At 47.6% G+C, this 15035-nt stretch overlaps 1 protein-coding gene across 1 annotated transcript in view; it reads right to left on the bottom strand.

Annotated features, from left to right (window-relative positions):
• Positions 1 to 11350, bottom strand: part of ITPKB (inositol-trisphosphate 3-kinase B) — a 110772-nt gene extending 99422 nt beyond the window's left edge. The window contains exons 1-2 of the mRNA XM_048843357.2: positions 10973 to 11350; positions 6689 to 8611 (exon numbers count right to left, since the gene is read on the bottom strand). Coding sequence (XP_048699314.1) covers positions 6689 to 8437 — 1749 coding nt within the window. The 5' untranslated portion in view covers positions 8438 to 8611; positions 10973 to 11350. The remainder of the gene's footprint in view (positions 1 to 6688; positions 8612 to 10972) is intronic.
• Between the last annotated feature and the right edge of the window lie 3685 nt (positions 11351 to 15035).

Genomic DNA, 15035 nt, shown 5'->3' with positions numbered 1-15035 from the left:
TTAGGAAGCTTTAGCTGGGTTCCATCTAATAAAAACAGATGAGAATAACTTCAGTTATTCAGTAATAACCAGTTCACTTACTGGTATGGATAAAAAGTGAGCTCTAATTATCGTACACGACTAATCTTAGCTGAAGTGAGCTTTAATACCAGAAATAGGTGCCAACATACTCAAGAAGTGCCACGCAATGATTGAAAGTGAGTGCTGAGCTCATGTTATCTTTTCATGTAAATCTGTCCTAACTTGTTATAGAAATAACATGGAAAACATGACACAGGTCCTGGCTGCAGTTTGGTTGTTTTTAATCACTTTATGGTTCTGTAAAGATGTAGACAAAACTGTGAAAAGTCTCCACAAATTTAGTGAGCTTAAATGTTGGGGTATCCAATCTGAGTCATTTCACAGATGCTAGGTACCTACAACTCCAACAGGCATCAGTGGGATATGTGGGTGGCTGGCCTGCAGTGTGTCAAGCTGGGCACCCAAAATGAGTGGACTGTTTTGAAAAGCTGGTTCCTAATCATCCTTCGGGCACCAGGGGTCACAAAACTGTGCAACACAGAATTCGAATCCCAAATAAAGAGATCTCGGAAACCTCCCCAGCTTTCTTTTATGAATGTTTTCAGCCTGGAATTGCTCAAAACCACCAGAGTGAATGAATGTGCTGGTAAACACATGCCTATAATAAAAGGGTGTAATATGTGCCATATAATCCCTATGCTATAGGACATGGAGGGGGGTGAATGCAGTAAAAATCCTCCTCCATTGGCTCAAAAACTGCTGAAGAGAAGGGAGCCAAAATGGTATCATCCACCTTCTTATAGAAGCGCTTCCACCGCACCACAATGCATTTGGGGGTATGCAGGATGAGAGAACAAGGCCAGATGGGAACCGTGTGGCAGGGGGCTCTGCATAGCATCATCGCCAGCAAGCCCTGTGAGGAAATACTTGCTATTACACAGCTACTTCCTCATTAAAATGACATATCGGATGGGAATGAAAACATGGAATTTGATTGATTTATTTTATGGGAGCAAATCAGGAGTGCTTCTGTCAGACAATGCTTTGGAACACCCTAGAGAGAAGGCAAGGGGTCTGCCTGGTGCCTGGCTGGAGCTTGGCACAGCTACATTGTCTCATGTCAGAAATATTTTACAGTCACTGCCAGTCAGGCACACAAATAAATATATTCCCCTTGCTGCAGTAATCACATATGCACTTTCCAAAAGCTCTCACTATTTAGCTCACGTTAATGGAAACTCCATACTTCTAGGCCAGTGGCGATTACACGATGCTTGTTGAGAGAGCCAGAGTTCTTGAACTTGCTGCAAGTTTTGTGATTGCAACACTTCAGGGGTCAGAGTCCCTCAGTTTCTGCATTAGTGCCGGGGAAGGCTAGGAAGAAGAATGCTTAAGGCAGTGGGGGGCAAACTTTTTGGCCTGAGGGCCGCATCGGGTTTCTGAAATTGTACGGAGGGCCGGTTAAGGGAGGCTGTGCCTCCCCAAACAGCCAGGCATGGCCCGGCCCCCACCCACTGACAGCCCCCCCCTGGACTTCTGCCCCATCCAACCCTACCATTCCCTGACGGCCCCCTGCCCTCTGTCCCCTGACCTCCCCCAGACCCCCCACCCCGTCCAACCACCCCTTCTCCTTGACCGCCCCTGGTCACCCCACCCCTAAGTGCCCCTGCTACCCCATCCAACCCCCCCTCCTTCCTGACTGCCCCCCCCGGATCCCCTGCCCCATCCACCCCCCCACTCCCTGTCCCCTGACTGCCCCCTTCTGCCCCATCCAACCCCTCCTCTCCTTCCTGACTGCCCCCCGGGACCCCTGCTCCCATTCAATCACCTATTCCCCACCCTCTGACCGCCCCGACCCCTATCCACACCCCCGCCCCCGACCACCCCCCCGAACTCCCCTGCCCTCTTATCCAACCTCCCCCCCCACCCCCTTAACACACTGCCTGGGGCAATGGTGGCTGGCGGCGTGGCTGCACCAGGACAGCTCTGCAGCTGCACTGCCCCAGGAGCTCGCAGCCCCACTGCCCAGAGCATTGCACCAGCGAAGCAGTGAGCTGAGGCTGCAGGGGAGGGAGGATAGCAGGGGAGGGGCCAGGAACTAGCCTCCCGGGCCAGGAGCTCAGGAGCCAGACAGGACGGTCCCGATGTGGCCCGCAGGCCGTAGTTTGCCCACCTCTGGCTTAAGGGCATCTTATGCTACTTTTTCCGGGAGGGGTGGGGGGTGGGTTTAAAGCCTTTGTTTTCTTAAGGGAAATAGTTACAGGATGTTCTGACAAACTAAGTGTTGCTTCTCTCCGGCTTCTGAGTTATTGAGGAATCAAGGATTTTGCTTGGATAGCAGCGACTCACCATAGTGATCAGATAGTAAGCAATAACACGTTGCACCAGTCTTTTGCTTAAGAGTCAGAGTGGAGAATTAACCAGCTAAGGGGGCCAGGTCACCTGCTGCAAGACATGAGTAATTCCACTGACTGCAGCAGGAGTTACTCAGATCCTGTGGCAGGAGAATAGGGCTCCTGTCGGAAAGAAACACGTGCAGGGCCATATTCTCCACTGAAGGCAATGGGAGTTACATCTACCCTGTGACAGGAGGATCAGGTGCCTAATGAGGGTGAAATCCTCTGCAGGGGTCTGATCATCCACTCTGCTGTATCTGTGCAGCTGCATTGTCTCCAATGGGGAGTTGAATGGGCACAGCTGCTGGGATAGTAAGCCCCTCTCCCCACCTTCTAAGCAAAGAGCCTATGTGACAAAAGAAAGGAATCCTTCCCAATATGCAAAGCACTGGCATGTCTATGGGGTGGCTGCTAGACAACCCCCAGACTGGAGTAGCAGCTGGGTTGCAGGTCATGTGGACCCACTGGCCACACTCCCTCTCCTTCCCCAGCCTGCCCACAGTCGCACTGCCGGCCCAGAAACTCTGTGGAGCACACTGGGTTTCAGATTCCCCTGGACAGGCTCTTCCTCCTACATTGCTTAAGAAGTGCAATCACTCTGCTGCCTTTCGAGCCTTGCAAGCTGGCACAAATGGGGGTGGGGTTTCCCCCAAGCAACTATCTGCAGCCCAGTAAAAACCACAGTGCCTGAAACCCGCGCACAGTTTACACTTTATTTAAACCTTGGGAGGAGTTACTATAAAAAAAGGTCTAATTTGCTTATTGTCATTTCACTGAGAATCACTAACACACTCCTTAATAATATTTTCTATCTCAATCTTCTCTAACACCATTCATCCTGCAGGGCCCCACTGCATTTTACATACAGGCAGTTTACTGAGTAGACTGAAACAGGAGAGGTAGGTCTCTCCTCATCAGTTGGGCGGGGGGGAGTGGCAAAGAGATCTGTGGAGGTACCTAACTATAGAGTTATACAGAAAATATCATTCCTAAATGTGTCGTGTCTCTAAAGGAGGTGACTAACCTATCCACATTCTTCATGCAAAACAACTTAATGTTCCCAATCATTTGCAGGATTATTGTCTGATTAGCTGGCCTGATAGTGGAGATTGCAAAATACACTTAGACAGCAGCATATCTGCAACATCAACACAGGATGAGTTCTGAAGTCCAGCTGAAGGAAGTTGCCTGCCCCACCATACAAAGAACACAAAGAGGAACAACAATAGACAGCCGGACATCCCAGATAGCTTTTCTAGCCAGATAGACACCAGAAAGGAAGGGCAGAAGTGAGCCTGTTGTTTACTGAATCTGTAAACACCCAGCATGAAGCATACAACCCCCGAACATACCTCCAGTGAGAACCACTTTCCGGTTGCTCATTGCTACCTCCTTTTCAGGTGCTGTAACCTTTCCCACCCACACAAATATCACTAATTGCAGATGCACATACTCAGGCCCAGCTGGTATAATTCAACACAATGCCACTGATGAGCTCAACTGATTTACATCAGCTGAGGATTTGGCCACTAGGGTTTATCTTGTCAGAAAAATGTTAGTATCATCTGTAGTCGGCATTCCTTATGCATGTTCCTTCGCTGTATATTTCATTTCCAGACAGTTACACTTTGTCGAATAGAAATTGGTAAACCCATGAAAACAAATGTGTGTACAACCAGAGACCATTCAAGTGGCCCTTTTCTGTTGTCATTATGGATTCTCAAATGTTTGCAGTGCGAACACAGAGTTGGGGGTTGGGCATGTTTAGTTAATCAAGGATCTGCACAAAACAACACGGGATTACCAGACATTTGCTCATAATCCTCGTGAGAAGTTCACTATAAATGGCAAAGCAGGGGATCAAAGCCACAGTGGAACTTCATGCTATAGTAGGGAATCCCCACGGAGGCTGCAACCCAGCAACTATTATGGGGATTAGCCAAGCAAAAAGAAATGCTGGCTAACCTCCCCCAGATTTTCAGGAGACTCTTTGGGCTAGATTCTGGTCTTACTCTGGTGTTCCACCAGATTTAGATCAGAATCTGACCCTTTGATAATACAAATTAATCTTACCTATGCTAGCAAACTCACTGCTAGACCACTGGGCCTGACCAAAGTCCGCTGAAGTCAATAGGGGTCTTTCCATTGACTTCAAAGAGCTTTGAATCAGGCCCATTGTCAGCCGTGAGTCCTGCTGAAACAGCTTAGAAAACCACTTGTCCACAAGTAAGGATGAAACAAAGCTTTTTTTGCCACTTTTGCACAGAAATTAGTTTTGAGACTCAAGGAAGCTGGTTTTGTCCCGTTCACACTAGCACTCAACTGTCTGCAGCACAGGTTCAGCAGGACTTATTGCTGATCACAGTTGTCAGTGATGGACAATGATTACTAAAACTAATATGCACAGAACAAAAATTTGTCAGCTAGAGGAATATCACAAAACAAGGAGCCCAGAGAGTGATTAAAGGATCTAAATATGTCGAACTATTTGAAAACATTAAGAGTTACAGCATTTGCCAACAGTGTTTCTGCCCAGCTGCTTCTCTGCCCTCCACAGAATTGGGCCTGGATCCTTGCTATGAGAAGAAAAAAGCAGCCAAAAAAAGGTGTTTTTCATTTATGTTTCAGCCTGATAGTTGTTCACAAACCACATAGTATCCTTTTTTGAGGGCTTGATCCTTCTATTCAGTTTATGTTCTACTGTACTCATACCACTGCCGTCAACAGGAGTTTCACTACCATATGCCTAAGGCTGTTTAAACATAATGGACCGAATCATGAGGAATGCTCCAGATCTCGCATTAGAGTTAGAGAGCCCTCACATCTCCCATTAGAGTTAATGAGAGTTGTGGGCGCTTTCAGGATTTGACAGTTTAAAGGCTTTGGTCCTAAATGTTAAAGCAATTAGTGGATCAAGTCCCAGCTACATTAAAGACCGAATTTCGATCTCTGAAACACTGTGACGTTGCTCCTTTGGGACAATTCACCTCACAAAGCTCAGGACGAAGCATGTGAGAGCTAAGGAAAAAGCATGCTTTGTCCAGAGGATCCAACAATCTTTTAGAGAAGATCAGGTGAATCCAGAGTCTGACCATCTTTAGGAAATGCTGCAAAACCTTCCTCTTTGAAAAGGCCTTTCCACCCTCGCAAGAATGACACTCACAACACTCGCACCTCCCCCTTACCCAAAAAACCCCAAGCAACCCCAAACCAACCAAATAAACCCACCTCAAATAAACATATAAAATAAATTAATAACAAATGTTAAATGCTACTCTGAGCAAAGTTTTTACTCCAAAAATGGAGACATGCCAGAGAGTCCATGAAATGTATTAGAGATTTCATTATTGCTATTCACTTTACGTGAAAGGTGTGCAAATGCCACATTGGTGGGCAGCAGGATGGATAGATAGATAAATAGATAGATAGATAGAAATTCTGAAGAGGAAATGTGCAAGTGAATCAGGGCAAACTCCTCAAAAGCCATTGAAGTTACACTAGTGTAAAACTGGTGCCGGTGAGAAGAACCACATCATAGTCTGAAATTAAAAGAATAATAAATAGTTCTACGTAAATTCTCTGCAACCAGGCTTGCAGTCCTTGGTTAGGAGTTTTGCCTAAGTACTACAGAATTGGGCATTCCATTGGGTTGTGCAAGATCTCTCCTAAAAGCAGTTGATGACCATCAACATACTGTTACCAGTGATGGGTTTTGTGTGTGTGTGTGTGAAATAGAGAGAGAGAGAGAGAGAAAGTTTCTCTTAAATGACTGCAAGCATCTTCTAAACACCTACCAATCAATATAATCTCAGCCAGGACAGAAAGAGTTTGACTCTGGCTTTGTCTTTCATCAGAGTTTAATAAGCACACAGGCTTTGTGGTTAATAATGATGGCTAATGAGGCAGCACCCCAGCTGAGATAAAGAAGGGCTACTGGCAGGTCTTTTACTATAATTGCCAGGGTGATGATGCATTAGAAGAGTGGTTCCCAAAGGATCTGGGGCTACAGTATCCATTTACCAGACCTCAGCTACCCTGCCTGTCATTTACCTGTCCGCAGCCTAACGCAGTCTGGCATGGTGAGCAGCCAAGTTCCAGGATGGGGGAGCGAGGACACAGGAGAAGCTAGTGGGTAGGCTACGGTTAGGGAGGCTGGCCCTGGTCCCAGGCCCAGCATTGAGAGAAGGAGCCATGGTGGAGTCTGGGGTACCAGTACTAGAGCCAACACTGGGGACCACAACCCCGGGGAAGCTGCTTTGGGCTGGACTTACCACTCTGGGTTTGTGCTGGTCCAGGGTCTGCAGGAAGGGCGGGGCCTGATCCAAGGTGCGCTCGGGGTCGCTGGAGATGTCTTCCTCGGACTCTTCCCAGGATGAGGAGAAACCAGTGGAAGAAGCCGAAGAGGAAGACAGCTTCCTGATGGGCATGTTCACTTGGGGGCTCTCCCCGGCCTCCTCCTCCTGACCCCCTAGGTCAGTAATGATGACAGCAGGGATGCTGCTTCCGCAGCAGCCCTCCCCCAGGGGTTTCCCCTTTTGTTCTGTGGATGCCACTGTCACCAGCAGCTGATGGTCTCCAGGGTGGTCCTGCTGCAGCCGGGCACAGGCTTGATCCACTGCTCCCAAGGAGTTCCCAGACACTGGGCGCAGCTCCTCCGCAGAGCCAGCCCAGGCCAGCAGACTCCTGAGCTCCCCCCAGCAGCCAGTCCTGGGGGGGCAATGCTGCTCTTCACCCCTCCCTTGCTCCGGGGCAGTTGAAGTGTCCAAGCCCCTTGATCCACAGTTCTCGCTCCCCTCCTCTGTTGATGCAGAACCCTGAGTTTCTAGGGACACTCTGTCCTGCTCCATGATCCCTGAGCCCTGCGCGCTGTGTGTCCCCTCTCCTCGCTCCATCACCCCTGAGCCCTGCGTGCTGTGGGTCCCAACTCCTTGCTCCATCACCCCAGAGCCCTGTGTGCTGTGGGTCCCAGCTCCTGGCTTCATCATCCCAGAGCCCTGCATGCTGTGGGTCCCCGCTCCTGGCTCCAACACCCCTGAGCTCTGCGCTCCACTGGACTCGCTCCTCCTCTCCAATTCTTCCGAGCCCTGCGCTGTGTGAACCCTCTTCCTGCTCTCCATCACTTCTGAGTTCTGCGCTCCACTGCTCCCCCTCTCCATCACTTCTGAGTTCTGTGCCCTAGAGGACCCGCTCCACTTCCCCCTCTCCTCTGGTCCCTCCTGTTCGCAGGACCCGCTCCTCTTTTCCGTCTCCTCCGCTCCCAGCGCCCTGGGCACCCCACCGCCCCTCTCCATCTCCTCTGTACAACGTGCTCCAAGAGTGCTGCTCCCCCTCTCCGTCTCCCTGGCAATCTGCGCCCCACAGAGCCCACCCCCCCTCTCCATCTCTCCGGAAACCTGCACTCTGGTGGGCTCATGCCCCCTCTCCATCTCTCCGGGATCCTGCGCTCCGCGGCCCCAAATCCCCCTCTCCACCTCCGGCCAGGGAAAGGGGCTTCTCGGGTCCTTGTCCTCCTCCTTCCTGGGCGCTTCCTGTGGGGCTCCGCCGGGGGGCCGGCTGCGGCGGGGCGGGATGGGGGACGGCGATCTCCTGCCCAGCCGCGGGCTCTTGAGGTGCAGGGTGGCGGAGCTGTGCGCCTGGATGTGCGCCTCGAAGAGCCCCACTCTCTGGTTCACCTGCACGTTCTGCAGCTCCCGCTGGCGGGGCCGCGCCAGCTCTTCCCTTCCCAGCCAGCTCGGGCTGCTGGGCAGCCTGCCGCCCCCGGGAGTCCCGGCGCTCCCCGGCTCCTCTGGCGGCGGCTGCTCCCCCTGGGGAAAGAGGAAGGCCGAGCTCCTCCGGGGGCAGCTGGGGCTCCCAGCGCCCGGGCTGAGCGTGGCCAGCGGGCAGCAGCTGCCGTGCCGCTCCGGGACCTGCAGCACCTGCCCCAAGGGGGGAGGCGTCTTGCTCCGGCTACCGCCGCTCTTCACCTCGTTGCTGCTATTCATCATCACCAGGCTATTGAGCGCATAGCAGTACACAGCCATAGTACTGAGCCCGGGCGCTCGCGGGGGAAGCCGCCTCCTCCTTCTCCTCCTGGGTCAGCCTCTGCCGGGCAGCCGGGGTCCTCCCTGGGCCGGGGGCAGCACCATCGCCTGGGAAGCCGCAGGGGGGCAGAGGAGCTGGCCTGGCCCTTGCCCAAAGCTCCATAAACAAATCAGCTGGAGAGGAGAGAGAGAGCCATGAGCCTGGAGCCAGGAGCAACAGCGCTATGGGCATGGGACAAGGCACAGACTCCGCCCGTGAGCAAAGGGTAAGTGACTGTGGTGTGGTGTGGTTTGCTGTGGCCCTCCGTGTGCTAGGAGTCGATTATGTACATATATATCTACTGCCTCTGTGTGTGTGTATGCCTCAGGGCCTGAATCCACTTACTGTGTATGTGTGTCTCACTCTGAGTGTATCCCCACGTGTGTCTATTTGCTCAGTCCCTGTGCATATCTGTAGCTTTGTGTATGTTAGGTGTGTCTCTCTGCAAGGCATGGAGTATGCCAAATATACCTATGTATACTACTTCAGGTGTGTATTTGTATGTCTCTTCATCTGGTTACATCTGTTCCTGTCTACTTCATTGTTTGGAGGGGTTTCTGGCTGACTCTGTACAACTTCTGCCTGTGTATTTCTACTGCCTTGTGCATGTGTTATCTGCATTTGTGTGTACGCTACATCTATTCACATTAGCTGATCAAAATTCTTCTGTCAAAACTGATTTTCAATGGAAAACTGGAACTTCAACTAAACAAAATCTTTCACAGAAATGTCTGCTTTCTGTGGAAAAATTCAACTTTTTGTTAAAAACACACACTTCTTGTAGTTCACCTGCCTCATGGCTCCTATCTCCTCTTGGCTCCCTCTCCATCCACACTACATCTCTCAGGATGGACTGGCTCAGCAAGTGGGCAAACTATTGTGTCTCAAGAGAGGCGCAGCCTGGCCAAGGAGCCCAACCTATAGAAGAGAATGGGGGCATGAAGCACTCAAACTACAACTCCCATACAGCACCACAAGAGAATTTCTAAATAACAATTTTCAAGTTTTGACTAAAAGATTTTGGCTTAAATATGCGTAAGTACTGGTGTGCCTTTGTCTATGCTGTGGGTATGTGTGTATATGTCTGTCCCCGTATGACATGAAGATCAAATTAGGTTCTCCTTAGAGAATGTGTTTCTTTTCAGTGTAAGTGTGGATAGGTCTATATGCCTTTGTGTGGTTTTGTTTACTATGCATCCATATGTCTGCTGTTGGCTCTCTGTGTTTGTGTGCATCTGCATGGCTTTGTGCAGTTTCATGTATGTTAGATCTAGATGTGTTTACCCTGTGTCTGTCCCCACTGTGTGGTATAAGATTGTGTATGCATCTCTTGAATTAGTCTTACATATACTCTTGGGCACGCATGTCTAGTTTGCGTTCCCTGTATAGACATCTGGATGGGTGTGTGCTGCAGCTCTGTGTGCTTTTGTGTGTATGTGATTCTTCCTGCGTGGGTGACCCTCTGCCCATGTGTCTTCATCTGTTTATATTAGCTCGGTGCCTCTCTTTGTACATGTATGTATAGCTAGAATTACGGCCTTCTTTTCCCTTTGGAGCATTTGAATTCTATGTATGAAAGATATGCATGAGTGTGTTGTGTGTGTCAATGTTTATTTATATGCACGTGTGCATACACAAGCTGTAGATGTAAATGTACTGTGTGCAACTGTATGTCCATGTATATTTCTGTGTGTCCTTATGACTCTATCTGCTAAATGCCTTTGTCTTGCGTATTAATATTAATTAAAAGGCATCTATTCGCTCCGGGGTATAATTTGCAGCGGTGTGCGTGTACAGCGGGGTATACAGGTGCCTATGCATCTCTAGAATTACAGCCTGCTGCTCGCACTGGCTCATGTTGTGACAATGTGCAAACGGGTGAGTGTCCAGGTGTGTGCAGATGTCGTGTGTGTGTACATGCCCATCTCTCTCAGAGCGTTCAGGAGAAATACATTTGAACGCCCCTATCCTGCTATGTAGTGGGAGAGCAAACCGAGAGCCTTTCATACTCAACTCCTGGCCGGAGATGCACTGTAAGGCGGACGGTTGAGTGGTTTTGCTGACAGCTTGCTTTCTCCTCCCTGGAGAGAACTCCGGAGCGCACATGAGCCTATTTGTATTTTTCTTGTAACCAGTTCATAGGTTTCACAGAAAATGATCTAACTGCCTTTTGCCACCACCATCTTTTCAAACAGGCATTTGCTGCTATCGCTCCGCTTGCCCGAAAAGGCAGGTATTTTGCTCCTGCCTGCAGCATAATGCACGAGCTAATGCCAGGGGGTGAAAATACTACAGTTACTCACTAAAGAGTGGAGAAGGCGGCTTGAAATGGCATTTGCATGGAGGCACGTTTGAGAAACATTGTGAAACGTGTGCGACTATTTTTTTTCCATGATCCAACCCCCCTGCCCTGCTGTTCTTCCCAGATAAAGAAAAATCCGCTTAATCGAGAGAAAGCCAAGGGGAAAAAATCGAATTAAACAGTCCACCCTTACCTGGTAGATCAGGGACTCATGCAGACTTCACAGTCCTGTTAGTTCACATCCCCTTGAAACACCCGCAGGAACTGAGACCCACACAAAATGCTCCAGAAATCATTTCCTCATCCAGATCAGGATTTTAAAATGTAGCCGTCTATATTCTATAGGAGAGGGGTTTTAAAAAATGGGCTAGTTTCTTTTTTGTTGACTCGTGGGGGCTTGCCTTCACCGGTCTGTTGTTTTGCTAATTGATGATCCTTTCCCCGCCAACCGCGCGATCAGCCTTGTCCCTTTCAGCTTTGCAGTTTCTTGAATGTTTGTTCAATGTGCGATTAAAAGCGAGCGAGCGGGCGAGCGAGGAGGGGCGGGGAGTAGGAAGGCAGGAAGGAAGTTGTGAGCCTGTCTGGGGTTGAACTCAGCGGAACAAGTTTCATTTTTTTCTTCTTCTTCTTTTTTTTTTTTCCTTTCCTTTCTATTGCTTGGCAGGACCGCGGGAGGGAAACACTAAAAAAAAAAAAAAAAAAAAGTTTCCATTGTTAACTAGCAAAAAAAAAAAGGTTTCTACTTCTGTGGGTTAAAGATACACGATCCATTTTCCAACCTCAGCTTGATCTTGCTATGTATATCACTTGCTGCACTATTTTAAACCCTCAACTTCAGTTCCTTTTTCACAAAGAAGATCCCTGGGTCATTGCCTAACCCACACATGGGCTGCTGTTTGCATCTAATACACACCCTGCTGAGCTTCCAAAGCTCAGGAGGCAGTCCTAGGATAGATACCAGAAATAGTAATATTGTAAGAAGCTTCAGAACAAGGTGGGTTCAAATTAATTCTCTAACCTAAGTAGCATATTTTATAACCGTAGCTTTCAGGATTCTAATGCCAGTACTTGGAGGGTTAAATGCACCTCTGTGCAGAGGGCCTGCTCATGGCCAGTGTGTTTAAGGCCATTTCAGTTCTACCTACATCCTGTTTTGGAGCCTTAAGTGGTGCCTAGGGTTGTGTTGTAGTGTCCTTCAGCACAGGGGTACATTTCTCCCAAAGTGAGGACGTGACTTGGACTGGATGCTCCCCTGCCCCTTGTTGGTTATTTGCATCTGTACAAAGAGGGTGCAAACCACTACCTTTCCAATGGGGTACCTACTTTGCCCTGATGGAAATGACTAAAGACGCAGGGCAATGGAGAATCAGAATCCTCAGGGTAGATCCTCCGCTGATGTAAACTATCATAGCTCTGCAGTAACTTCACTTAGCTTAGGATCTGTCCCCTGTATTTCTGTAGGATTGCATCCTAAAGGTGGATCTAAAAGGAATCATGGAATATCAGGGTTGGAGGGGACCTCAGGAATCATGGAATATCAGGGTTGTAGGGGACCTCAGGAGGTCATAGAATATAGAATATCACAGGGTTGGAAGGAACCTCAGGAGGTCATCTAGTCCAACCCCCTGCTCAAAGCAGGGCAAATCCCCAATTTTTGCCCCCATCCCTAAATGGCCCCCTCAAGGATTGAACTCTCAACCCTGGGTTTAGCAGGCCAATGCTCAAACCACTGAGCTATCCCTCCCCCAAAAGCTATGGTTCCAGCTATCCCACACAGCTCCTGCAGGGCTTAAGCACAACTCCCATTTCGCAGCAAGAACGGGCTCTTGGCTGTGAAAAGGGGTGATATTTAAAATCAAGATAGCCATCTCAAATTAGCTATCTCAATATAAAATCCGTAAGGGAGGCAAGGCACTGCAGTTTTTACCCTTGTGTAGCTAAGATAACACCGGCTGGTGGTTATAGGGTTGACCTCAACTAGCTACACTGAGGTAAAAACAACCCATGTCTTGTCTCTGCTAGGATTTTATACTGAGATAGCTATCTCGATGTAAAACCATACCTCATTTTTGCAGTAAAGACATAGCCTCTGGAGTGAACAGGGGCAGAAAGTTCTTTGAACCTGCAGAAGGAGGTGTGGATTGCCAATCTCATAGACACACAGATAGACAGAGTGAGCACATTTTTGTTTTTCTATTTCAAGAAATCTTATTTAGCGCTCTGTGCAGGAAAAGAGAGTATTAGAATCTTTCCACAAAAAGAGCAACTTTTTCTGCAGTGTCTGAGCTCAGAGGGGCCTAGTCTTCCAAGGACTTAAGCATATGGGTAACACTACTCACATAAGCAGATACATTGAGTTCAATGTGAGTAAAGTTACTCCTGTGTAAGAGTTTGCAGGTCTGACCATTCGTGTCTCCCAGTCTATGCAATGTGTGTGTGTGTGGAAAATTTGATCTTAATCATACATTCAGAAATGCCTGAAGATTTGTAGGTGTTCCCCTTAAAAAAATCGGAAGTATTCTACAATGGCATGTTCACATGTGTGTTGCTATGTAGCCATACAGCTGTGTGTGCATATTTTAGACTACTACTTAGGGCTTATTTAGACTAAGGATTTTGCACAAATGTAACCACATTAGTGTACCTACACTAGTAGAAAGCTCTAATGTAGACCCACTGCCCTGGTGCAAAATGTGGCTTGCCTCTGTGTGACCTACCCCAGGATAAGTTACCAGGGTAAGTCACATGAGTTCAAGCCCTATTTTGCACCCATGCAGCACATCTACACTGTGAGTTTGCATTAGTGCAGCTACATTTATACAAAAATCCCCAATGTAGACAGCCTAAGAGTACTGTAATATTATTTTAAAGAGTCAGAAAATCTGACCTCCAGATCTAAATTTCTTCTGAATATATACATCATATACATCACTCTTTTAATCATACAGGGAGTGGTTAATAAAAATTTAAAGAAACAACAAATCCCTCTTAGCAACAAATCCCTTTTCGTGATGTTTAGATAAGGCAAGGAAATTATAGTTTCTAGACCTGGAATCACATAGGGGCCATCATTATATGATGAAGAGCAGATAAAGTTCAGTGCACTAGTTTTCCCATCAAGTAATCTGCAGAAGATAGGCCTATGGTGTACATCAGTTAGACTAAGTTGCAATCACAAATCTAACCAGGTCACAAAGGTAGACTATTTGGTCCTATGGAGTCATATTCTTGCTATGTAAAAACATGAAGGGGTGGGGAAATAATATTTCTTTCATAAGATGGATGATCAGTTCTATTATTATTATTTTATTATTTTATTACTGTAGTACATAGGAGCCCCAGTCATGGACCAAAATCCCATTGTGCTTGGTGCTGCACAAACACAGAATAAAAAGACATTCTCTGTTCCAAGGAGCTTGCAGTCTAAATATAGTAAAAGTAAAATTCTTAAACAACCACAAAAAGCCTAAGTCAGTGGCAAACCTACTTCAGTGGAAGTAGGACCGGGGTCCAAATCCTTCACATCTAAGTTTATACCCCCTGCTTCAAAATAAAAGCATTGTACTGCAGGGGAGACACTGAATGGACTGAGAGGATAACATACAAGCACCTGAACCTACAAACCGTTACCCATGCCAATAGTCCTTACTCACATGGAACATTGCCACTGAAATTAACAGGACTACTCACCTGAAGAAAGATTTGCAGACTCCAGACCTATATATTCAGGAAGCAGAGTGGAGACAAATAATGAAAGCATGCCATAGAACTGAAGGTGTATAAAAGACTCCCACTGACAGAGGATAGGAATATTTTACGAAGAGAAACTTCATGATTCTCAAAGTTAATGATAATGTAGTATTTTTTATGTACAGTGCAGTGATCAGTGAATTATACATAGGTTCTAAAGAAGAGTACACTGTAAAAGTCAGCAAAACTGATACAACCCTCCCCCCCGTCTATTTATATATCATCCTATCTAATAATAATAACAATCCCAAAGTATCCTCATTCCTAATGGAATTCTGACCCACTTTTGTTACAAGATCCATCTCTGTTAAATAACCAATCTCTGTCAGTCTCTTGAGTGGTTGCTTAAGAAAGTTTTCACTGTGCATTAAAAATGAATTTTCAAAACAGGTGTGCTTGTCACTGTTTAGCTATCTCTGCAACTATGAATGGTGTTTACAGCCTCCCAGTGGCAGATATTTTATTGATTCTTCCCAGCAGAAAGACCAGTTGTATACCAATAGGAA

The sequence above is a fragment of the Caretta caretta genome, chromosome 3 (genome assembly GCF_965140235.1).
Source record: "Caretta caretta isolate rCarCar2 chromosome 3, rCarCar1.hap1, whole genome shotgun sequence".
Lineage (NCBI taxonomy): Eukaryota > Metazoa > Chordata > Testudines > Cheloniidae > Caretta > Caretta caretta.
The sequence above is the reverse complement of the archived record's forward strand: the minus strand, read 5'-3'. Positions and strand labels throughout refer to the sequence as shown.